Raw genomic sequence first — 26,013 nt, 5'->3', positions numbered from 1 at the left:
AATAAGTTTTTAGAAGGAAAATAATGCAAACAGATCCATGCGGAGTGCATATTAACCGGTTATTTGAATTATTAATTAATTTTCGCAATAACTATTCATTAATACAATTACGTATAATCATAAAAAAAGAATAAAAATTTAAAAAAATTGTGTATACTCTTAAGATTTAATCCATAAAGTCATCTAAACGCCAATTCATATTAAAAATTAATATTGAATATATAAATTAAAATATACCTTGTAACCTTTGGTGCTAGTCGGTTTGAGTTGATCTTCCATATAGATAATTTTCTTGACTTCCGGTACCATGTCTAGTAGACGCTTGAATTTTGGCAGAAGTTCATGGCTGGTAATGACAGTATCTACTTCGGTTTCGTTGATACCATGAGCAATAGCCTCATCGCCTAAAGTCGCGTAGATCGTCACCACGGTGAAATTCTGTTTGAAACATCCATGTGCCGCTATCATCCATTCCGCTCTCGTCTCGGCGAAGATAACAATATTATTACGTGGCTTCATACCGAGTTCTACCAAACCTCGGCCGAAGGAAGAGGCCAACCTTTCGACTTCGCTAAATGACTTCCATTTGTACTCTCCCATTTTATACTAGAAAATAGATAGAATTTCACAATACAAAATTAGTTTCTCATCGATATTAACAGTAAGTAAATAAAGTATATAGATATGTTGAGATTCGCCCTAAAAATTCTTCTCTTCTTATGATTTTCTCTTTCATTTTTATTTTTTAATATAAAAAATAACAATTTTTCATGTTAAGAGATGTTAAAGGATTTATATTTAAATGTCTGACGTATTACCTTTTTGAAGATTCTGCCGTTAGGTTGAGGCTCATCTTCCTCTGCTAAGATTTGTCTGGTACCAAGGCACTTCTTATCGCCGTACATTTTGACAACGCAAAGAAGTACCTTTTCCAGAGTATCAACCTTTTCACGTTCGAGCATGATGTGCATCGATTTTGGAGAATCGACGCTTCTGTAAGTGATCTGGTTATCATCTTTGGAGATTGGACGGGCCTTGATCCTCCTAGAGGCCTTACGTTTCTCCCATGGTCGCTGAAGTATGAGATACACGGGGAAGGTCAGCAAGTCGTACACGTACGACAGAGCCTTGATCGCGTGGATCGCGCCGTAGATCCAGAAACCTTCCATTTCCCTGTTAAATAAAGAAATCACTCAATATTCGTATTTAGACATCAGTTCGTTAATCAAAAATTAAAAAATATTATTCCGTGCTTCTCTTGTGAAATTTGGACGCAAAGAGATTATATAACGAGTGCAAAACTCTAAATAAATAAATTTAATTTTTATTTTCATATCCCTTCAAAAGAAACAAAATTATAGTAATTATATAATTTATATATTTATATAATTCGATTATTGTACAATACTTTAATTCTTGTAGAAAGATACAAATTTTGAATATTATTAGTTATCTATACATTCCCGCGACATTGTCTTATCGGATACCACAATATTTCATTCTGTTTATCCGTAACAAGCGAATTATCTACTTGAGTAAGCAGTTTTCAAGCGTGAGAGTAAAGGCTATCGGTCGGAATCATGCGTCTTGCAAACAATTCGAATCAATAACGATCAAAAACGTATATGTATAAACGACCGATAAACAATAATCAATCATCAGGATTAATTCTTTCGTGGACTTCGACGAATTAGCGCCATTTATCTTTTTTTAGCAGCAACAAATATTGTAACATAACACTTATCATGCTACGTGCGTAGAAAAAAAAGAAGCGACATATCAGATACGACACATCTATCAAGATCGATAAGTGATACGATAACAAGCTATTGAAGCAATAGGATACAAATTCAATTATACGCATCTATAATATGCATCAACAATTATAAGTATGTGATTGTACTCCTGAAGCGCGAAGAACTAGAAAATATCATTTAATTAGTTTGCCTTCTCTAGCGTCACCTGGAAGTGTCAGAATATCACTGTCGCCTGTTAAATCTAATAAAAAATATAATATTTCTTGAGCAACAAAAATATAAAAGTTGCTCAATTACATCTCCTTTAATGCCTTGTGTGACATATATATCGACTATTGATTTTCAGTCCGCTAAAATATTTTACATGCTGGAGATATTCTTCTTTTTACGATAAGATATGTTTGAGTATTAATCTAATCTTACTTAAATATTTAAAAAAGATTTTGTTGCCTGTTGCAAGAGAGACTTAGCGAACTGTAGAAAACATTTTACTTTTTTTTTTATCTTAATTTATCAATTTATGTAGTTACGAAAGATTCATATTAATACTGCATGAAAAAGTGATCATTTTACGAAATATTATATATAAATAGCCGTGCAAAATGTTTATTTTGCAACTGTTGGAAATTTACTTTGTGTTGATTGGATTATACTTTTAAGACAGAATCCATAGACGTTGTTCAAGATTCAAGATGGTCTTAAGATAGTGCATGAACCAATCATTAGCATCTTAAGACGTTGCTTGAAATTAAGACCGGATGAATTCCGTCCCTAGATGTAGAAAAATAGTCCTATCTTAGTAAAAAAAAACTTCCAGTTGCAAAATATATGTTCTGCTGAACGCGGCTAAAAATAGATCTACCTATCTATATCCACGAGAAAGAGATATAAATCCAAAAAGTTAATTTCAAGTCCACTTCGATCACATGTTTCGCGAGGTCAAGTCCAGTTCCGATAAAATATCAATCTGCAGACGAAGTCAATTTAGATCAGTGGACTTGCATATCCGTTGATTCTTTTTTATTCTATTATTGATTGCACCATATCGTATTCACGATACTTTTTATTCAACTATTGATTGCGCCATATCCTATTCATGATATACCGACCATCCCTGAACTTTATTATGCGACGCACTTATGCCGCCTCTTTCTCCTTCGGTATAGTTAGATCAATAGTTACTTTCTTACTTCACACTACAATATTGTTATTAATCAAGTTTCTGATTTTGCTTAATATTGATCGTGCGTATAGCAGTCAGACGGTATCAGCATAACGCAGCGCACTTGATACTGTATACGAGAAGCAAATACGAGTTATGTCACGTTCCGCAATTCCTGCGATTCAACTTAAAATAACAAGTAGGTCTGACGCGAACATTGATTGACATAAAGTCAGTTTGTAAAATACTTTACAGTTTTTTCGCCATTAAATTAAACACCGATAACATGTTAATAAGGATTTCGAAAAATTATGTTAATTAGTCTCTTATTATCATATATAACATTATTTTATCATCATTAATCTTTTACTCCGATGTTGGTTTGCGACACGGTCATCTGAATGCTAATTATAATTATGTATTTTCATATATCTCATTATTATTAATATATGTAAAAATATAACGCTGTTGCAAATATAAACGCAGTAAGTCAATTGATGTTCAAAGTTCATATGTTCGAGTTTTCTATAATAAAGTAGATCTTAAACGCATTACAAAAGAAATAAAAAAAGTTACTACATGATCTAAGAGTAATTAAAACATCTCATGTACACCAATTAGCAAATAAACGCACTTATTATCATCGTGAGAGCATTAAAAAATAAAATATGGAATACACGATATATAACGAAATGAAATATACATGACGATATGGAACACTTGAAATTAAATCTATATTAAGAGTCGTATAAGAAAAACAGCACCTTCATAATTGTATAATTTATAAGTCTATAAGTAGAAGGAAAATAGGGAAATAGAGCAAAGGTATTGACGTCTAAAACTAGTCTTTAAATCACTTTTTAAAGATTTTATAGAAATCCATACGTATAATCGATACAGGAACGATTAGATTTCTTCAATTAAAGAAAGTAAGAAACAGATTTAAAAAAATAGCGATCGCTTTAAAAATAAAACCTCATCAAAGATGTTAGAATATGTCAAAATTAAAATTAAATCATAAATGTAGTTTTATTTTTACAATCAACCGTAACTTTCATTTATTGTATCTCATATCTCGCATATTTTAATTTGAAACTGAGAGAAAAAACATTAACTGTCTTACAGTTTTCGTCATAAAATTTATGATTTTATGAGAAAATCGATGATTCTGTGGGACACCCTGTATGATAGTGGAAGATTAAGATCAAAGTGTTGTAGAAGAACACCGAGAGAACACATAATCGAGATTTCAATATCGTTACGGACTTTGAACGTCGCGAGTCACGCAGCGAACGAATGGAGCCAACCGGTCTCTCGGGTCTTATCTGCGGTCGTGTCCAAAGGGTCTTGTGCGTAAGGCGGAAGTTGAAGGGGGACGAAGGGGGCCAACTGTGCGGTAACAGGCGTCTCACAGTTAAATGCCGGAGTACATCGTCCGCTGGAGATCTCGAGATCTCGCTGTTTATTTTCTTTTCCAACGATTTGTCGCAAATCCTCGCGAGCCAAATAAAAACTTTTCCCTCGGGATCGCGAGAAAGTCTAACAATACGACATCAGTTTGGATTACGTTGTATTTTTTTATTCTCCTTGCAATGCGTCTAACGAACATTCGAAAATATATCCATAGAACATTGAATTTTATTTATAAATATTTTGAAACGAAAATTTTTTATTTAAAAAAAATGAATTAACTTTTAAAGAAATATCATACAATAGAAACAATATGACATAACAATATAGAAGCAACAGTAAAAAATAAAATTAACTCGGGCATGCTCTCTCTCTCTCTCTCCTCTCATTTGCATTAAGAGATAAGTTACATTTTTATTTCAATTTGCTTTCGACATTCGAGTGGAAAAGCATCATTTATGCAGCCATAATATTAAAATAATGATACCTTACTACCGATCTACAACCAAACTTACAATCAAACACGATTTCCAATCATTAAAAATTGAAACAAAGAAGAGAGTAGCAGAGTCCATTAAATATGTTCGTACGCGCGTTGGCTTTCTCCTTGAACATAAATCGATGCAGATTAAATCTATATCTTGTAATGTATTTACTTAATAGTTTAACGATTCAACATTCTTCAAGATTTTTTGATAAACTAATATAATTATTCAGAATACAAAATTTATAAAAAAAAATTATCATAGATAAAAACTACGCAGAAAACTATCGTAGATAAAGTCTACAAGCTACGTTCTACTATTTGATAGGAAATGATTAGATTTCAGTCCAAATCTATATGTATCTTATAATGTATTTACTTAATAGTTTAACAATTAACATAGTTCTATATATTATTTGCTAAACTAATACATTTAATTATGCAAAATTTATAAAAAAATATATAGATAGAGTCTACAAACTACGTAAGAAAGTTATCATAGATAAAAGCTACATAGAAATGATTAAATTTCTTCAGTCCATATATTTCAACGGCATAGTCACGAATACTTATATGTATTCAATTGATAATTATTATGGAAAAATTCTCATAAAAACTCACACAATAGTTTTCCAATGAGGATCACAATCGACCTTGTAATAATACCGATTGTTCAAATTCTTCGCTACCGTACGATAGCTGATTTAATTATTTTTCTAACAAAAAATAAAAAAGATATACTTACGGAATATATGTTCTGTTCGATACTAAACGTAGTAATGTGATTCTAAATTTAATTTATGTAACATATTCTATATTTACTAATTTGAACGAGAGATTAGAATCACATGATTACATTTTACATAAAATAATTAAATATTACGATATACTATTGTATCATATCTAACTGTGATTTATATATTTCATGCTAATAACATCGAGAACAAAATCGTCATGCTAAGAGATAGATAAATCAAAGCGATAGAAGAAATAGATAAAATAATAATAATCGCCGTTTAATTAGTAACTAAGTTGCGAAGTACTCTACGGAATTCTGAGATAGAAAATTAAAAATAAGTGTGACAAAAATATCATCAATATGAGAAAATTGCAGATATATAAATAACGAGGAAAAAAATACGGCTATATATAATATGCGACTTAAATTGTAACATATAGAAGGGGATCATATAAAGAAAGAAATGTGCTTGAGCATTACGGCAAGGCAAAATAAATGAAAGAGCTCTTCGGATGCGTTTCAGGAAGTCCTACGAGCCAAGACCCACAGCACGTTTAATTTAACATCGTGGGCCGTTCGCATCCGGGGGCGTAGAGTCGTAATAGTACAAGCGGAAATAGAAAATACAGCAGAGAGCTCATGCGGGCGTATGCAGCGAACGATGCGCAATGCATAGCGGTGTAGACTCCATATGTCTCCTACGAGCTACGCAGCGGCATATCCCGTGCGTTTACACTACGACTCACTGTTTATCGTCCACGATCATGGTGGCGGTTCTCTATCCGGTCGCTCTTACTCTTCCAAGATCAACACTTCACCCGGTGGGGTGCTTCTCTGTGCGCGATGCGGATTAATCGACACTGCAAGAAAAACCATTCCCAAAGTTCGACAAGAGTTAGTGAGATCTGCGAGATGCATGCGGTGCATTCGAGTGCGCTCTTCGTCGCCGAAATGGTCCTTGATTCGGCGGAGGTAGGAGCTCTCGAAGACTCGAAATCGGCTCGTCTTTGACAGATATGTCAAGAAGGCTTCTTGATCGTTCTCCCGACCTTATTGTTAGTACGACGACTATAATCGTCGAATATCGGCTAGATGCTCAAGTAAGAGATTAGACACTGTTTAAGCTGCCTCTGCTGAAAATTCATGATGCACGTAACGTGTACTATAGATTTTCAATACTGGCAGTGAATATCGAAACGCAGGTCGGTATTCATAGTCGACTCTTATGTGTAAGACTGTCTTAAGTACAGTCTTAAAATGTCATGAATCAATCAGAGGACGCGCGGTATTAGTATCGTAAGACATTACTTAAGACGGTCTTAAAATGAGAATGAACTACGAATATCGATCTCAGACAATTTTTAATTGCGGTCTGTCATTTTCAGGATGGTGTTTAAGATAGAATAATAGATATATAAAATAGAGATGCATAAATATCTTATTCTAATTGTGTTTCGGTATACACTGCCAATATTGAAAATTTATAATACTTATGTGTAACGTGAACTATAAATTTCCAGTACTAGCAGTGTATATCAGAATAGCCTCTATCTAATGCACAATTTATCTCATTCTATCTCGAGCAACGTCCTGAATATAACGGATCCAATCTCTTACTTGAGAATCTCTAATCGTGGCGTTTTTTTTATCGGCGCTCATTGATCGTTAAAAACGTGTAAATAAAGAGTTTTCGTTAATCCTTAGAAGAGTGTGACTTATTTCTACATAAACGATAATTATCAAAATATATTCTACATCTTTAAATATTTTAAAGTGTTATAAATGTTGTTATATAGAGAATTAGTTTCGTGATAAAAAAATTTGCTAAATCATAAATTGCAGTAAATTTGAATAAAGATGATAAAATGCATCTTAAAGTTTGCAGGGACTTATTCAATGTCATCAACAAATATATCTTGCGTTTTAAATTTTACAGATAGTGATATTTCACGCCGCGAAATGTGTTCGTTAAAAATACTAAGCGCAAAAAATAAGATCATGTATTTATATAATAAATTCATATTATGTGATAATAAATCAAGGTGTTATTATAGGTATACGTCAAGTCGAGTTGCTGCATATGTAAAACTAATTTGCGTGCAAACAATGAAAAAAAAGAAGAAAAAACTAGTGAAATATTTAATACATGAATAATGCAAATCGACTCAACTGGACATAAGTTAATAAGATCGGATGTAATTAAATCGCACATAAACTTTTAATTTAAAAAAATCCGCAAACGCGCAATCAATCGTACGATAAAAAGTAATCAAGTTATTATACTTAATAGGTCAGATTCATAATAGGTCAAGTCACGCGGCTTTGCCTATTTAGTAAACAATGAATAAGCTTTGACAGGGCGCGGTTTCATTTATGTTTCTTAAGCGTTCCGGGATACATGCATTTACGCAATGTAAAATTACGGCAATTAAACGAATTCTCTACGACAAATATTTTCCAGTATATGAAACGTCGCATTTGCGAAGAATTCTTCGAAGTCATCCGCAAGTATTCGCGATCTTCGCGGTCCGTTAACCGCGAGGCAACTGACTCGGTCAAGTGCACTTTGCCCCCGATGTACGCGTGCACGTGTCAATTCGCGGCGGAATGCACACATTGCAGTCGAAAAAAATATCGCCGCGCGATAACGGTAGCGACCAGTTTCGATTTTCGAGGTTTCAACCCCTGCGGCGCAACGTTCGGTTTTATATTCTATTGTTCATACATTGAGAGAAAAGTGCACTGTTAAATGTATAGTGTCAAATTTAACTTAACATGAGTCGCCATTGCTCCTACTAAATATATCATTATTTTTTACCAAAACGATAGATAAATTTGACACTATATCGTGTCAATTTGACACTATATAATATCAAATTGACATCACATAATATAAAATTGACACTGTATAATATCAAATATAACCATTGTTTTAGTATAAAATAACGATATGATTAAGTAGGAGCAGTGGCGACTCACGTTAAGTTAAAAATTGACACTATAGATTTAACAGTGTGTACTAAATTTTAATGAATTTTATTTGAATTGTACTAGCTAAATATTTATTAAATATTTAGTAAATATATATGTATTTATTTTTGGTACAAGATCATTAATTTAAGTTTTTTAAATTTACTAATTGAATGATATACTTGCAAAAATTTGCATTAGCATTATTATCCACTAAAATCAGCTTTGACTGAAAATAAAATTATTTCTATTAATTAATTTATTTTTCATTGATCTAATATTGATTTGTAATTGTTTAGTTTAGTAAATATTGATTTATATATGATAAGTAAGTTAGTATAATTTAAATAAATGTTTATTAAAATTTAGTCATTCTTTCCTAGTGTATGTAAAATTCAAATGCCGATTATTCTTTTTTATACCAATTACTTTTCGACTCGCGTTTCGATTTGCATAAATTATACATTACGCGTGAATTCTTATCTTTGACACAAAGGTACAAAGAGCAGCTGGTCGAAAAATTATCGGATTTATATAAAAAAATCTCAATGTTTTGCGTATGATACGACACGGACAAATAAGATGGTCACTGACAAAACTATGTATCTAACAAGGGAAGTTCCACAACTGTCCGGAACCGATTTGATTCTCCATGAAATTTGTTGTTAAACACGAAAATCTAAGAAACACGTATTTTTTTATACGTGCTCTAACTCATGTTTAAGGAGTGAAACACTTAGATTTTCGTGTTTAACAACAAATTTCATGGAGAATCAAATCGGTTCCGAACAGTTGTGAAACTTCCCTTGTCAGATAACGTTATAACAGGAATATAAAAATCGCAAATAAAGCATTTATCCATTCATTCTATTGATATCACATCTAACTGATACAATTTTTTATATCTTTACAACCGAAAGGCAAATAAATATAAACGAAGTAGGCATTATATACAGGGTGTTTCCAAATTAAATGGCAAAACTTCGGGAGCGTGTAGAGGAGTAAAAAACTAAGAAAAAAAGTCCTATAGACATATGCTCGTTTTTGCTCCGTTTCAGAGAAATCGAAAAAAAATGTTTACATTTCTTGCCATATCTAGCACCGACATATTTGATTACATTTTCCACTTTCTGTTATGAATTTGTCAGTCGCTCTTTGAAAGCCTTTAACAGTAGATGAATTTTGTCTTTTGCAATATGCCGCGTACGTATTCTAATAGTGAATATGCTGATATGGTTTTTGTATACGGTTTCTGCAACGGTAATGCTTTAAAGGCGGTGCGAGAATATGCACGACGATTTCCAAACAGAAGAGTGCCAAACCGAAGAGTGTTTATGTTGACATTTAATAGATTGCGAGAGACTGGAACATTTTCAATTCGACAAGAAAACAACCGATTTCAAGCAGCGTTACGAAGAGATTTGCAGGCAGGGAATCGTATTTTACAACATTTTGACAATCATCCTGAGACCAGCGTTCGGAATGCGTCGGCTGTATTGGGAGTGTCACCACAAACAATTTGGCGAACTGTAAAAGGAGATAATCGCTATCCCTACCACATTCAAAAAGTGCAAAATTTATTACCTCAAGATCATTGGAACAGATTGAACTTTTGTAACTGGTACCTTCAGACATGCCACAATGATATTTTATTTCCATCTAAAATAATGTGGTCAGATGAGGCAACATTTACCAGAGGTGGAATAATTAATCAAAGGAATTATGGGCTCATCAAAATCCCAGGTCTGTTAGAGAATACAAATTTCAGCAAGAGTTTTCTGTTAATGTCTGGCTTGGAATTTGGAACGACGTTTTAGTGGGACCGTTTTTTTTACCTGCAAGATTAAATGGGGACCGTTTTCTAAATTTCTTGGAGAATGAATTTTCTGACTATTTAGAAAACATCCCATTACAACAACGTACTGAAATGTGGTTTCAATTAGATGGATGCCCTGCTCATTACAGCAGAGTCGCTAGAACCTGGTTAGATAGAAAATTCCCACAACGATGGATTGGACGTGGAGGAGCAGTACATTGGGCAACTCGTTCGCCCGACTTAACGCCATTAGATTTCTATGCATGGGGTACTCTGAAGCAAGAAGTTTATTCTTCGCCTATTCAATCAGAGCAACATTTGAGAAATCGTATCGTAGCTGCAGCGAACAGAATATCGCAAGAACAGTGCCTGGCTGCTACAAGAGCCGTGTTTGACAGATGCAATGCTTGTATTGCTGCAAGAGGTGCACATTTCGAACAAAATCTTCATTAAAAAGTTTATAAATAAAATAATTAAAATAATAAATTAAATATATTTTTTTCTTTTTTCGTGATTTCCTGCGAAACAAAGCAAAAAGGAGCATATGTCTATAGGACTTTTTTTCTTAGTTTTTTACTCCTCTACACGCTCCCGAAGTTTTGCCATTTAATTTGGAAACACCCTGTATATCGCAAGAACGCGCACCTTGTACTCAAGCAGTTTTGCAAGACTATACGATCCAAAGTTCACGTTGCTTGACGTAGATAACTATTGAGATTCGCGATAAGAATTGACGGTACAAAGAACGAGGACAATGGTGACGCCGTTCAAATTCAATCCGCTTTAGGAGATTACATGAAATTTATTGCCACACAGCTTTATCTCTCCAAAATCAGAAATAAACGATTAATTTTGGCGCATATATTAATAGGTCTGTTCGCATTGCTTGCACTTTTGCACTTAGAATCTTCAGCTTTCTCTCTCTTCAACACCCAAATATATATTTATCTCAATTTTTTTAAATGCCATTTCATTCTTTTAAATGCAAAAATTTTTAGGGATTTCAACGCGAACAAATCTAATAATGAACTTTAAAAATCCGACAAGCAAATTACAAACGAAGTTAAGACATTTTTCACGAATGCAGATGTTTCGCAATACGGTAAGGATTCGTTATATATAATATAGGGGACAAGAATTTAAATTCACAAAATGTCAAGGTTTTTGAAACGTTTCAAAGTCCGTTTTACTTACTTTTTTGGAAGAGTCAATAATATTATAACACATACATGTAAAACGTTAAAAAAGCACAAAAAGTTGGTGTCTCCGTTATACAACGTCATATTTTTATGCTTCGTATGAGCAATCGCTAACACGTGCTAACATGTGGGAGAAAAGGTTAAATTCAATACCAGCGTATCTTCCGAGGGTTAAAGTCCGACAAGTATAATTATATTTCAAAACATTGAGTTCCGAATCAAGTTCTGTGCGATGTGACTTCTTGCGACAAGATTTCTGGGCTTCTTTCCACGAGGTCGTTTTATGGGTGAGTCCGAAGTTCGATACTGTATGACGTGCAGGAAGGACGTCGTAATACCGATAAAGGTCCGTCTACTGGCACTATTTCACGCGTTGCGTCATTACTTGTATTCGTGGTCAGCCTTCATTCATCATTGTATTATCACGACGCACACTTGCGACACGTTGCGATCGATTATGCTCTTTCCAACACTTAACATTCATAAATTGCTAATGATATAATTAAAATCAACGTGAATAATGTGTTTATTTCAACTTTTAACTTTATGCATAACGTAAGCGTCATCTTGTTATTATTGTTTTGGACAAAGATCAAATCATTTAAACGATGCGAGCTATTCTCGGAGTATTTTTTTCGATCGTACATTTTGTCTGTATATTCGTTCGCAATATATCCGTATAATTGTTTATTAATAAAATTAATAGCCTTTAATAAAACTAAACTTGTGAATTAATAAAATTAGCTAAATTGATAAAAATAGCTAAATGTATTCTTACAGAAATCATTATGTGAAAAATAATTAAACTAATTTATTTGAAAGAGCTTTATGTCAATCAAAAAAATATCCAAATATTTCCGTTTCGATATTAGAAACAATTTAAAAACAGAAGGATTGAAATTTATGTTGCATATTTGTAAAAGAATATTTACAAGAAATAACCACAAGAAAGGCACAGACTTCCTTTAAAACAAATTATGATGAGCGTTAATACGACAGTTCCTATGAATCATCACTCTAGGAATCACAAAAAGGCATTGCCCTCTTTAGAGAACTACTGTGTCGTTTACGTCACCGATTTCATTCATATTCCTGTACCTTCACTAGCGGATTCACAGGCCATGGCCCCCTTGAAATCTTCTTTTATTTATAGCAAAGTATTATATATATTTTTAATAACTCGGAAATGATTATCACAATTTGATGTGATAATCACAATTTTAATATTCCAAAAATATTTTTTAATTTAAGAAACTCCTAGATATACAAAAAAACATTAATTTCATTAATTTCTTTTTGTTAATATAATTTAAAATAAAGTTGTTTATTATATATTATATATTTAAATAATACCTTTTCAATGTAATAATTTAAATAGTAATTTAATGTTCTATCTTTTCATATTTGACCTTAAAAAACAAATTTCGCTCGCACCCCATCAATGGCTCTTTCCTTTGACAAATTTCTGGATCTACCAAAGTGTACCTTTACTTGTAAATAAACTTTAATCTATTAAAATTACCAGGTTTCTTCATATTTACGCTAATCATGCATTCAGAGTCACGAATGGATACTATTCTTCCTTTCGTGATATACGTACTGCAAACGAAACAACCTTGGTTAAATTTCGTTCGACAAAACGGGTATCGACATTAACGCCACTGACCCAATTTTACACACATGTACTTTTAAGCACATAGAAATAAGCTGCGATGCACTCATATCATACGAATGACCCGTCCTTCACGATGCATTTAGCGAACGTGACACAATCGCATATGCAAGATAATTCGACACCGCACTAACAAGCTTCTAAGGATTGTAACTTAACCCGACTCAAATATAGTAACATTCGCTGTTTGTAGAATAATCACGAAAAGATATTCAAGAATACAAATATTTAGGAGCAATTATTTATATTATAATAATGTTACATAATAACAGTAATATTCATACAATAATAATATTTATAATAATAATAATATTCATATAATGCTTAAATCGGATTTGCAATGTTTCCTAAAATTTATGTTAGCGATAAATTTGTCAATGCCGTGAATTATATTTCTCCCGGATACAAATACTACCATTTTTTTATCTATGTCAAAAATAATCGTGAATTATTTATTAAGCTATTCATGTTTGACTGAAAAAAAAAATGATTGTACAAAATATAAATTAAATACGTTTCTTAAATCTAAATTAAATGTGTTTCTTAAATCGTATGTATCGATATTTCAGATCTAATATTTTCGTAATGTTTGACATATAATGAAGATTTTGAAGATTTATCCACGTATATGTATATTATATATATACGATAGATTTTTTTTTAAATTATTTCTTAATATTCTCACTCCTTAATAATAAATCCAAATCTATTTTACATTAAAAATTCATTTATAAAAACTTATTAAAAAAGATAGCATGAATAAAATAACATCGTACCTTCTTGAAAATATTTGTATTTAGAATGATTTGTAAAATTTTTTTATTTTTTCATTAGAATGATTTGTAAAATCAAGTAACTATTACGTTTCCAAATATGATCTTAATAATTTAATTGAGCCAATATCTAATAATGAAGAATTTACAGAAACTCTTATAAATAGAGAAAAAATATGAATAAAAGATTCAGTATTTAATGACTTTACTTCACGTGTGCAAACGAAAGAAAGATGGATTTCGAACCGGTGTTTACATAATAATCTAACGCGCAGTTTACATAATGACTAAACTATCCTGAATTAGAATGTGATAATGAGAGAGAAATAATTCGCGCAAGCAATAGAATATATTAAAATAACATCAAATGCGTCTTTTCCCTTCACGATTAAAATTTAAATAAGTGTTATAATTAAGATAATTAATAATAATCAAAGCATAATAATCTATCATTAATATTGCCTAAGTTACTTATTGTTAGACATCTCATCGAAATAACATTTTCATCTTTTTTTGTTTTGCATGATCGATGACTCAAAATTTTGGACACATTGACATGATTGATTGTATCACCGATCACATAAGGATCGTATTGATAGTACACTGACAATACTAATTGATGAAAGAGCCCATCACTCTCGCGATGGGCGATCAATATTCTCAAGGATAGAAAATTGTGTTTGTGTCGCGTATATCTCACAGATTATACCAATTAAGTGTAAACAAAGCCAGTGTATAAAGGCGGCACAACACATACTAACATATTTTATAAAAATTTGTTCTGATTAGAATACTTCGTCAAGACAAAACAAAAAAATCAAGATTCAAATAACTCATCATACATTTTGATATCGGTGTCAATCATGTTTTTAACGTGGATTATTCCGCTTTCCGTGGTTACGTAAGTTTAATACATTCACGCGATATCAATGATCATCGTGATGATTTTATGAGCGCAAAAGTGATGAGGTACAGAATGCGACGGATTAATTAAATCGTTGAAGTGCAGATTATCCGCGCCGATTTATTATCGCGATTAAACTGCGAGAAAATTTCCTTCTCGTTGCAAACGTTGTTTGATTTAACACGCCACACACACAATGTATTTCTAAATTGAATTACTGCTGAATGTCAAATTGGACCAATTGTAAAGTCGATAAATAGAGAAAATCTAGGATTTCATACTCTTTAATTTACCGTCCAACCAAGTCGTAATAAACACAAATGGTCTAAGGCTGAGCGAAAATCACGTTCGAGTACGATTTAAAAAGAATCCTTACAAGCGCTCCTAGAAAAATAACTTCGTGAAAACAGCGGTCAGAAAGAAAGTAATATCCATTTTTACATTAAGAGAAAAGTTAAGTTTAGAAAGTTCAGAAAAGTTCAAGTTTAGATATAATTTATGTTTGCCCCCAAAAAATGACTATAAAAATTACAGTTAAATTATAGTAATTGCAATCATAATTATAATTTATATAACTATAATTTTTGCGTTACCAACTATATATATTTATTGACAGAAATATACGTATGATTATTAATTATAAATTATAGATTATTAGTTATAAACAATAATAATCTTAATCATGATAACATATAATTACGGTCACAGATACTAAAAACTTTTCTCTCATTAATAAGATAAACTTAAATCTCTGTTTAACTCACTTATCTTTTTCTAGTTTTAAGAATTAGAAAAAGATAAAAAATAAATTAAATCAAAGTTAATCTACACTGGTGAAATCGGATCAAAAATAAACGATCTTACAAATATCGTAACCTACAGTATATAATCTATAAGTTCAGAAACTTGGAAATCTATAAGTTCAAAAACTCGGAAATTTTTTGTCCAATTGTTGTTTTGTAGAATGTAAAACTTTCGCTCTGAAGAAATGCGATAGTTTCTAATTCTACATTACTAGACACGAACACGAAGAATTTCTAAAGTAGTATCGAAATTATATACGGAAGATATCCAGGTCAGCCACTGCAAATCGTGCCACCGGAATACCGATTCATTCCTGTGAGGCTTCTTAAGAATTACTATATTTTGTTTTCATAGAAACACACGTGATACGTTGAATGAAGGTAAATCTGTGCTGCTTATCAAAACAGGTCGCGTTGAAATATATGCGCTAATGTTCATGTATGCGTTTCCATATTAATAATTTCCCAGTTAAAAATAGATATTGCACTTTTTTACACTTAGATTACACGTGACCTGAATAGAGACCGTTCGATGAGAAAACGTTAACGAAGTGTATATTAAATTCTCGAGTTCGGAATCAGGATGTGACGATTTTGCACGATTATACGTACCGTTTACCGAGAAGAGCAATTTGGTCCCACAATCGTGCTGGTTTGAAAAAAAAACCCGGTTTTATCGCCGCAAAAGCGGAAGAGAATCGACGGAAGAGGGACCACGAGGGGGAAGATTTCACGCTACATCGCCATTATTAATAACCTCGTACGCGGCCAACGATGAAACCACCATGCACTACTTTACGGATTGTTTCCGTCTAGTCGATCATCCACGTCCGTCTGACTGGAATATGCGCTACACGTCACACTTCTCACGATTCGCAGCTGCGACCGATTTCGTTAATGCTTGACGATATCAACAAATTTACTTAGTCTTCGGAACAGATAAAAATTTTCGCAAAACAGAGTGATAAGAGTATCACGATCATAAATCAGCGAATAAATCATCTTCTAGAATTTATTGGAATTAATCAAAAAAGAAACGATTTACGAACATTTTAAGTGACGTTTATTATGTGGTAAATACACGTGCTATTCTCAATACATTAAAAATTAATATCGCTAATGTCTGCCGCTAACTCTCGTTCGACTTCATGTATTCAAACGTAGCAAAGGTGATTCATAGTTATGCAAAATAAAAAAAACCAACATAATAAAAATGTTGAAGAAATACTGACAGTATTTTAATTAATATTTATAAGAAAGGTGATATTTCTTTTCTCAAATGGATATTATTTTATAAAGAATATAAGAACTATGAGAAGTAAAACATCGATAAAAAATGACATTCTCTATTTTGTTGTTAAAATAAAATTAATTATTATCGACGAAGATTATTCGTCTTTTTTTTATTCTTTTTTTTGCAACGTTAGAGAAATCTGTACTGAAAACACATATAATCTCTACGTGCGTGTAGAAAGAACCAAGGTTATATATTATCCCGCCAATTAATTACAGCCGTGTTTATGCGTAAAATGTCGAAATGATTATCACATGACAGCTATAAATAACAAACCGACGTAAATCCTAAACTACGTTCCTACAAGTTTAAATTGCAAAAATCTCTTACAAACAAGTTATAACGTCGTGAAATGACGAATGTGCAAAATTTTAATTATACCAGTGTGCGTTTGGAGCCTCAAGATTGAATAAATATTTGTAAACTGGTGCAGTGCCATATTCGTTTGCGTAAATCTTTCGTTCATTGATAAAAATGTCGACCTCATTCGATGTTGACCGTGAATTTGCAAAATCGATCAGTCTGCCGCAAATTGATAATAAGAAGTTTGCGAATTGATATCGACTGAATAGGAACGTTATGATTCCTCACTGATTGAAGTGAGATTGTCAGGAAGTTTATGTGCAAGTCAGTTTACCCAGAATCGACGACAAACGCGTTGATGAAGAGGGAATGATAGGTCTTTCAGAGAAACGTTATGATATACTTCCGCCCGATATCAGTGAGACCGTTCTAATTAATCCGGTCAAACAAATCGCAAATTCATCAATTTCCACGAAACGTAGTGCTGAAATTCTGCATGAAAATTAATGGGGACATTGATTTACGTTGTTCGTAGATATTAGACTATTTTAATATTTTCGTACACTGAAAAAAGTCTAATTGCATTAATTAGAATTTTGATTGAAAATGAACAAATCAGAATTTCCTGGTAGAATTTATAATTTTTGTTAAGATAACCAAAATTTTAATTGATATATGATTGTTCGTTCATTTTCAATCAGAAATTTTTCTCAGCATACAACCAATTTTTCAAATATATTAATTGACTACGAAAAATAAAAACATTCTCGAATCTTCAAATTCTTTATCTTGTTGCCAATCAACACTTGAACAATTTGATATACAATATACAACTATAATTTTTTATTTTGAATAAATATTTATTTACTTAATAATAATCAATTATAATTATTCAAATAAATATTCAATTAGTACTGTTCAAAGAAATATGTATTATAAAATTTAGTAATATTTTTTCAGTGAATAAATGAAATATTAGCCTTTACCGGCTGTATTATATTTGTCGTACGATAAATTATTCAAGTCTGTTGATTGGCTATAAGAGATCCGAGAACTTATCTGTCCAATTAATCAAACAGTTAATACGTTTGAAAAATTTGTGACAAATGAAATAGCCTTCAGACGATATGGTCAACGTATACCAACATTAGCAAATATTATACACATACATGACATATATAATTATCCATATTGAATGCAGTCAATTTTCAACGAATGAGTGCAAAGTTGGGGTATACATTGGCCATATTGTCTGGAGGCACCTTTATGTCAACATCGACGAAGAATGCGTGATAAATTCCAAGCTCCTGACACCCACAGGTGGGTGATTACTCGCAACAAGCACCAACAATACAAACAGGCTCACCTAACGAGTTTCGTGACAAAACGACCGGTTCCTCCTCACCACTTTCCTGCTCACCGAGATCGGCCGTCGTACGCTTTTCCCACCACGCGATCGCGGGAGAGGAAATAATCACTACGCACGATTCAGGAGTGTCGGTGTCAAGAATGATGTGGGTGTCCGCGTGTACGTGGATATGTATGTGCGAGTACCGCCTGCTCTCTGCGTCGCACTTCTCCACCACGTCCTCACTCGCGGGTGTGCCGTGTACGTAGCACCGAGGTATAAGGGACAGGGTGTGCGTGTTGCGTAAAACCGAGGAAGGAGAGCGGAAGACGCGCTTCGAGACGGTCGACGAACGACTGAATTCGCGCCGCGCCGACACACCGCGGCATACATCAAGCATCTCGACTACCTTTGATCTTTGGTCGCGGACCGACCCGCGCGTGGACCCTGGGATTTCGCCCGATAACGCCACGCGACGATCGGAGGTGGAAGTGCGCACGAGGCGCCGGGACAGCTGTTCGCGAACCCGGGACTCGGGACGAGTCGGAGAAACGGGGGAAACCCCGCGAATGAATCCGACACACGTCCTGCTTTCCCAAGTCCACGCGAGCTCCCGGATGAACTCTTGAAAGTCTGTTGATAATGAGACTCGAAGCGATCTCATTGTCAGACGAATACTTGCTTGAACTACATCTCAATTGAGGAATCTTTTGCCGGCGAATTCTAAAGAGTAAATTCTAAAGGAAACTTGTGACCTTCATCAAGATAATCCTTAACCAGAGCATTAAATAATTTCTAATATATTACAAAACTGAATTAAACTCAAAGCTCGATTCTCGCAAAGTAATAAAATTTAAGGGTCAAAATTAGCATAAAAGGGAGGTGTTTCAAAAATATATGAGTTTAAAATAATTCGTTACTTGAGAAGTACGAAATCTTGACACGACACGTACTCTGGTTTTACGTTCATATTAAAATTCGAAAATTAATTTTATATCTTGGAGTTTTAGTCTGAATATCGCTTGCTTCTTATAAATTGTTCCGCACAATTATTATTATCATCTTTTGAAAAGATACAGCTTAACACACATTTACCGAATTTTACATCATGGACAATTCAACTTTTTATCCTTGTACGTTATACTTTCAAGAAGTAATCAAATTCATTGGAATTGCATGGACTATGGTCAATTAGGACATACTTCAGGAGTAAATTTTGAAGTTAAATTGTAAGCGCTTAAAATTATATGAAAATATGTGGTGCATGTCAGTTTTTTTTATTTTTTGTATAAATTATTTATTTAGATAGAACGTTTACATGTAACATTGAAAATGACCTAATCTAAGGTCGAAACGTATGTTATTTTTATTCAAATGTAATTTCTATTATTATTATTAAACAATAGCTTAACAACATCTTGCTTTTGCTCTGAGCTCCTTAGTTTGTAAATTGTAATTTAATTAATCGAGCATTGAATGACGAATTTATTTATTCAAAAATATATTTTAGAAATGAATAAAGTATATTGTAGTAAATATTAAACCAACATCTTCCTTTTATGTTCGTTTTGACTTTTAACTATATTTTATTGCTATTACAAAATTGTTAATTAGATACTGAAACGTGTTAAAACATTTTAAGCTCCGAAGAAAATTGCTAATCTTTTTCCTAAAATTAATCATTTACGCTCAAAGATTTACGAGGAAAAAATACAAACTTTGTGATAAAATAAAAATAATAACTATTTTGTGAGATGATCGCTTTTAATAGCGCGATGAATAATAATTCTACGTTTCATATAATGAACTTTGCGTTTCCGTCATGTTATTGAACACGTGGCACTTATTAATCGGATTAAGTGAGGAAATGATAATCGAAAGATAGTCAAAAAATAATCGATGTGCCAATTCACATGCATCACGGCCAACCAGGTCGGCGCCTGAATGTCCTCACGGTCGGAGCGCGTGCTCCGGCTTCCACGTCCCAAATGATCTAAAGTCAAGTCCGACTGCGAACACCAATAATACTGCACCACGCTAAAAGCCAGAGAAACGCGTAATCCGAGATCCGCTTGCTCACGCTGCAACGTCATCAGCCTCTAGGTATATAGAACGAAGAAACGCAGTTCTTTTGTCGATGGATTCTAGAAAGCACATTCTAAAGAAAACTCGTGACCCACATCTAAAACCTGTCTTTTTAGCTAAACTTCTGGCACGGTTTGTCTCTTCTCTTTTTCTTTCTACGTTGGAGAAAAAAAGAGAAAAGGTAAACAAGAGAGAGAAGCTCAAGTTAGAAAAAAGAAACAGACCCCTAAAATATTCTAGAATCTCTAGATAGTCCCCGACCAGCGGCTAAGTAAATTCTAATATATTACAAAATTGCTAATTAGATACTAAGTAAGATCGTTTAAAAAATTTACGTTCCGAAGAAAATTTGCTTTTGTTATATTTTACTGATTTAAGGCATTTAAATAGCACTTCATTCTAGAACGTTCATTTTTCCTATTTATATACTTGATATTTATTGTTTATATTATATGGAGGCATTAAGCTTCTCGTTATCCCCAATTATTTCCAATTATCTGCCAAACGTTTGGAGCAAAGTTCAAATTATAGCGCCTAATTAGTATTTAATTTTCACCGCGTTAGAGTATTTCACCGCTAATCTGATGGAAATCATAATATGTGAAGGATTAGTGAAACATTATGGACAAATCGCATCGTCAGCATGTAGTACAATTTCCATAACACATCGTTATTTGTATTGTTCAGCTGTATCGAGAAGGTCGATATATATTTGATCAGCTGTAATTTCTCAATAAATTTTTCAACATAACTTTCTCAATATTTATCAACTGAGAGTTCAAATTTCAATCATAATTACATAACAAAACGGAATATCAGAGAATATTCTCAATGAATAATAAACAATGTAAAATCGATATAAATAAAATAAATTTGATAAAATCCGTTGTGCGTTATTTGTCAAATTACATGTGTGAAAAAACCCTTCTATTTAAAAAATCAAACACCATCAATTTATTGTCAAATAACCTAACCACGTCTGCTTATTAAGATTAGTGTTAAAATAAACCGGCGAAGTATTTCTTCCCGGATCACCCAGTATACTGATAGCATCACGGAAACGTCGCTTACATTCTTAGATCGTGGTTGAAGATCTCGCGCGGCGAAGGATTCCACTCTCACGGAATTTCCACGTCACGTGCCGGAAAAGTATACCCGCAGACTCCGGGTTTCCACAGACGCGATCTATCCTCAATGACGTTCGATCCACGACGCCATCGCATCGCCGATTCACCGGATCTCCCACCCGACGACGTTGGTTCCCGCGCGCGAGTACTCCGTTCAATCACACACGTGCCACGCGACCGGCTTCAGGTACCCGTACACACTGACGGCGTTGTGGGACACGAACCGACCTAGGGATCAACGCCGCGGCCATCTTACAGCCTGAAACTAGCGGGATCGATGGGACGCTGCGAGCGTCTCCTGTCGGCGTGGCGTGGCGTGGCGTGGCGTGACTTTTCTCGGTCAGGTGTTTTTCTCCTTTTTCTTTAGCCGTTTAGACGGTTCTTTAATGGTTCATCAGAAATAAAAGACCCTGGAGGTCAATCTTGTAACTTTTTTTCTAGAGCGGAAACGTAAAGTGAAATAATTTTTTTTTGTGTATATGTAAATAAAAAAATTTTTACTTTTCACGTTTCCATTGAAAACGAATCTAATTAGATTTCGTCTTTTATTTTAATCTTTTAATCTAGAATATCGATTATGTAACTCTTTTTCTCTAACGTGAAAAGTGAAAATTTTTGTCACATATATACATACATAAAAATTCTAATTTTTCACGTTCCCGCTTTAGAAAAAAAATTGCATGATTAATATCCTAGACGAAAGCCGATCTTATTTCAACCGTCTTAAATAATATCTTAAGGTGCGAATACGATTTTGTAATTAGCTTATAACATCTTAAAACTGCACTTAAGACAGTCTTAAATATAAGAACTGATTATAAATACCGGCTTAAAAGACTAAAATCTTAGACTAAAAGACGAAGTCTAATTAGATTTGTTTTACAATCTCGAGTTTCCAAACACAACGTTCGTGACAACACTCATTTTATAGTACGAACCGATTAGCCTCACTTTAAATTCTTCCTTGTAAAACAATTAAAACATTCGGTTCATTCTTGATTCTCACTGCTGTCTTATCTTTGATTTTATGTTAGAAGTAAACACGTAAACGTTCGGCGCATTTGGTTTTCGTTAAACAGTATGTAAATATGATACACCGTGAAATAACTGTGAAATATTCAGCAAACGACGAAAACACACGTCCCCGACACTTGCCAAACACCGAGCCGAGATTGGAAAACGTTGTCGAAAGTATTTGCTAATAAATAAACAAACGTTTTTTTCATTACGTTCGAGAGTTTCGCGGATTTCTCTCTTTGGACGATTTACAAATTTAAATCTTCGATAATCAAAACGTCTCATTGAAAAATTGTATATCGTTGAAATAAAAGAGTAAAGCAAGTCTGTTTTTTCGTGTGTACTTTTATACTCAAAATTCTCCTTTGTCGTCTTACTGTTCATTACTATCAATATTGATTAAATTGCGGATGATACCATTTTTGCTCTGTTATCATTTTCACTTTTTTTCTTTTTTCCTATTAGATATACAATACAAAATTTAAAAAATATGTGAATACGCATATAATAATATAAATAGTTCTAATGATATATAAATAATACCATAATAACCTTTTACTAACGAAAAACAAGGATAGGAAATTATCAATTTGGCATCTTTGATGATTCTATTAACATTAATCTCGATCTCTAGCTTAGTTTTTATCTTTTTCCAGTTGTAAGAATTAAAAAGAGTAAAGACAAAGGAAAATTTGGAGATAAATGATCGGAAATATTAAACCGAGATTGAAGTTAAGAGGATGGTAGAGTGACCAAATTATCACATTACAGTCGTATAAAAATCTTCGAATTGACCAAACGGAATAAAAAAAAATCCTTTTACAGGATTAAAGTAGACGCAAAATTAGAAGGTGGTGCAGTGGATTTTATACTAAAATCGAAAGAATGTTAAAAAATTTTTTAACATTCTTTCGATTTTAGTATAAAATCCACTGCACCACCTTCTAATTTTGCGTCTACTTTAATCCTGTAAAAGGATTTTTTTATTCCGTTCAGTCAATTCGAAGATGTTTATACAATTGTAATGTGATAATTTTGGCCACTTCAACATCCCGAAACGGATATAAATACGGCATAAGTATTTTTCCTGCTAAATTGTTTGCGTTTTAGTAAACAGAATTGCATCACACAAATAACATAGAATTTCTAGTAATTTACTAAAACTCAAGCAATTAAGCAAGAAAAAATGTATTGTAAAAAATATGTCACGGGCTCAAGACTAAAAACGCAAGCAATCAAGCAAGAAAAAATGTATTGTAAAAAATGTGGCACGGGCTCAAGACTAATATTTTATTTATCGTATGACACATTTTTCAATCATGTTAATTGACTGTAAAATAGAGAAGTTCTCGAGTTTCTATCTATAGAAATCCTCTAACTCTCTTGTAGTCAATTATTAATCAATAGAAAGAGGCTCGAAAAATTCGTCGTACGACAAATAAAATATTAGCCAAGTCAAAGGAAACGGCAGACGATTTTCGAACGGATGCCTTTCTATTCTTTCTCCCTCCATTATCGTAATGTATCGGTCGTGGCCCCTTTGCGGGCCGCAATATGGTCGCACCGGTCACTTACGGAGTCGCACGTGTCGGGCAAACGTTGCGCTCAGACGTATTCCAAAAATACCGCATTACGAGTGAATTTTAAATCACCTGCAAAAAAGCGATACTCAAGCGAGCAACGATTACGCGCGTCATTTGTTTACATGGGGAATTACACAGCGTACAATAGTGTCATGTTTTTTATTTCTGCACTGACTGCATTATAGAATTTTTTTAAACTTTAGCCAAATAACGTCAAATGAAATATATATCTACATATTTCATTTGAAGTTTCAAAAGTATGCACTAATTCATAAACTAGTTTAGCTAAAAAATAGTTCTACAATATCTGTGTCTATTTCTATCAATGTAGATTTAATTTCTTAACTTTAATCTTAAATTGCCTCAATTTTAAAAATTAGAAAAGGATAAAGAGTAATTAACCCAAGATTAAAGTTAATCTAATTGGTACAAATGATCATAGATTTAATAAGAATAAAATGCACATTTTTTTCAAATTGTCATTATCAGTTTGAGAAAAATTAATTCTCTCTCTCTCTCTCTCTCTCTGAAATATCGAATTGAAGAAAGATACTGATAAATCCAATTCTTTCTAACGGAGCACAGACGTCAAGATCAGGAAATGCGCATTTTATATCTATTATGTCTCAATTTACGTAAATAACGCGCGAATTTCAAGCGATTATTGTTACAGGCTCAACTTATAGTAATCTACCTTTCCGTATACACGTCGTGTACAAAGATACATGTCTGTTTCATACATTCCATACGGTAATGCTTTGATGGCAATGTACATTGAGAGTAAACAATCCAATATGCGCTCTTCTTACCTCGAGAGTGCGTGAGCGCTTCGTGTTTTTTGTTTAATAAACGTCGTTAGTACACAAACGAGAGGTGTCAGAATCGGAGATGAAACATCGATACGTTCGTTTAATTTGCGCTAAAATGACGATATCAACAAACTACAGATTCTGAGCGCGTAACAGATCTCGTTCAACTTTTGCGAAGCAGGAATCCGTCCGCCGGATTACGTACCTGATGACGCTCTCGCTGCTGAAATGTTCGGCTGAACGATCTGCGATTAAACTCGTTTCGAGACGTGCAATGTGCGTTGGTTGTCATACGGGACTCATCGCACTACGTTTCAACACACGTCGTGGATGTACTCAAACTCACGAGCCGTTAGTAGCCCGACTCGGAACAGCCGGTACGCGGTCGCGAGATCTCAATATAGACGGCCGGCCTGCGCGCGAACCAATCGGACGGCGAGTCGTAGTGGGCGGGGATGTGGCGTGATCCTCGGTGACGTCACGCGCGCCGGTCGCGATCGATAACTTGAAACTCGCGCGCGCTACGCTCGCACGAATTTCACGCTGACGCCGATGCACCGGCGATCGATGGTATGTGCGTGCACTGCGCTCGCGACACGAAGATTCGCCATTCCCCTCCTCCCCCTCCCCCTCCCGTCAACCGAATCGCGAAATCCGCTGAATGGATTGCGTCCGTGATCGTAAGATTAATGGAAACGCACTTTCGGTAGAATTCAAAGACGTTGTTCTCGCGCCCTTTTATTTAAACGGCGAGTTTT

General features: G+C 33.7%; 1 protein-coding gene across 4 annotated transcripts in view; it reads right to left on the bottom strand.

Annotated features, from left to right (window-relative positions):
* Positions 1 to 25,634, bottom strand: part of Acsl (Acyl-CoA synthetase long-chain) — a 28,984-nt gene extending 3,350 nt beyond the window's left edge. Inside the window, exons 1-4 of one of the 4 annotated variants that reach the window (XM_018456836.1) lie at positions 21,791 to 22,077; positions 6,299 to 6,412; positions 819 to 1,173; positions 238 to 606 (exon numbers count right to left, since the gene is read on the bottom strand). In XM_018456836.1, the coding sequence (XP_018312338.1) occupies positions 238 to 606; positions 819 to 1,173; positions 6,299 to 6,318 (744 nt within the window). In that variant the 5' untranslated portion in view covers positions 6,319 to 6,412; positions 21,791 to 22,077. Of the gene's footprint in view, positions 1 to 237; positions 607 to 818; positions 1,194 to 6,298; positions 6,413 to 18,652; positions 19,133 to 21,790; positions 22,078 to 25,465 lie in introns of those variants that run through there. The other 3 variants (XM_018456839.1, XM_018456837.1, XM_018456838.1) reach the window with 3 other exon arrangements.
* Positions 25,635 to 26,013: the final 379 nt, after the last annotated feature.

This window comes from Mycetomoellerius zeteki, unplaced genomic scaffold (assembly GCF_001594055.1).
Source record: "Mycetomoellerius zeteki isolate Tzet28-1 unplaced genomic scaffold, Tzet1.0 scaffold61, whole genome shotgun sequence".
Lineage (NCBI taxonomy): Eukaryota > Metazoa > Arthropoda > Insecta > Hymenoptera > Formicidae > Mycetomoellerius > Mycetomoellerius zeteki.
The sequence above is the reverse complement of the archived record's forward strand: the minus strand, read 5'-3'. Positions and strand labels throughout refer to the sequence as shown.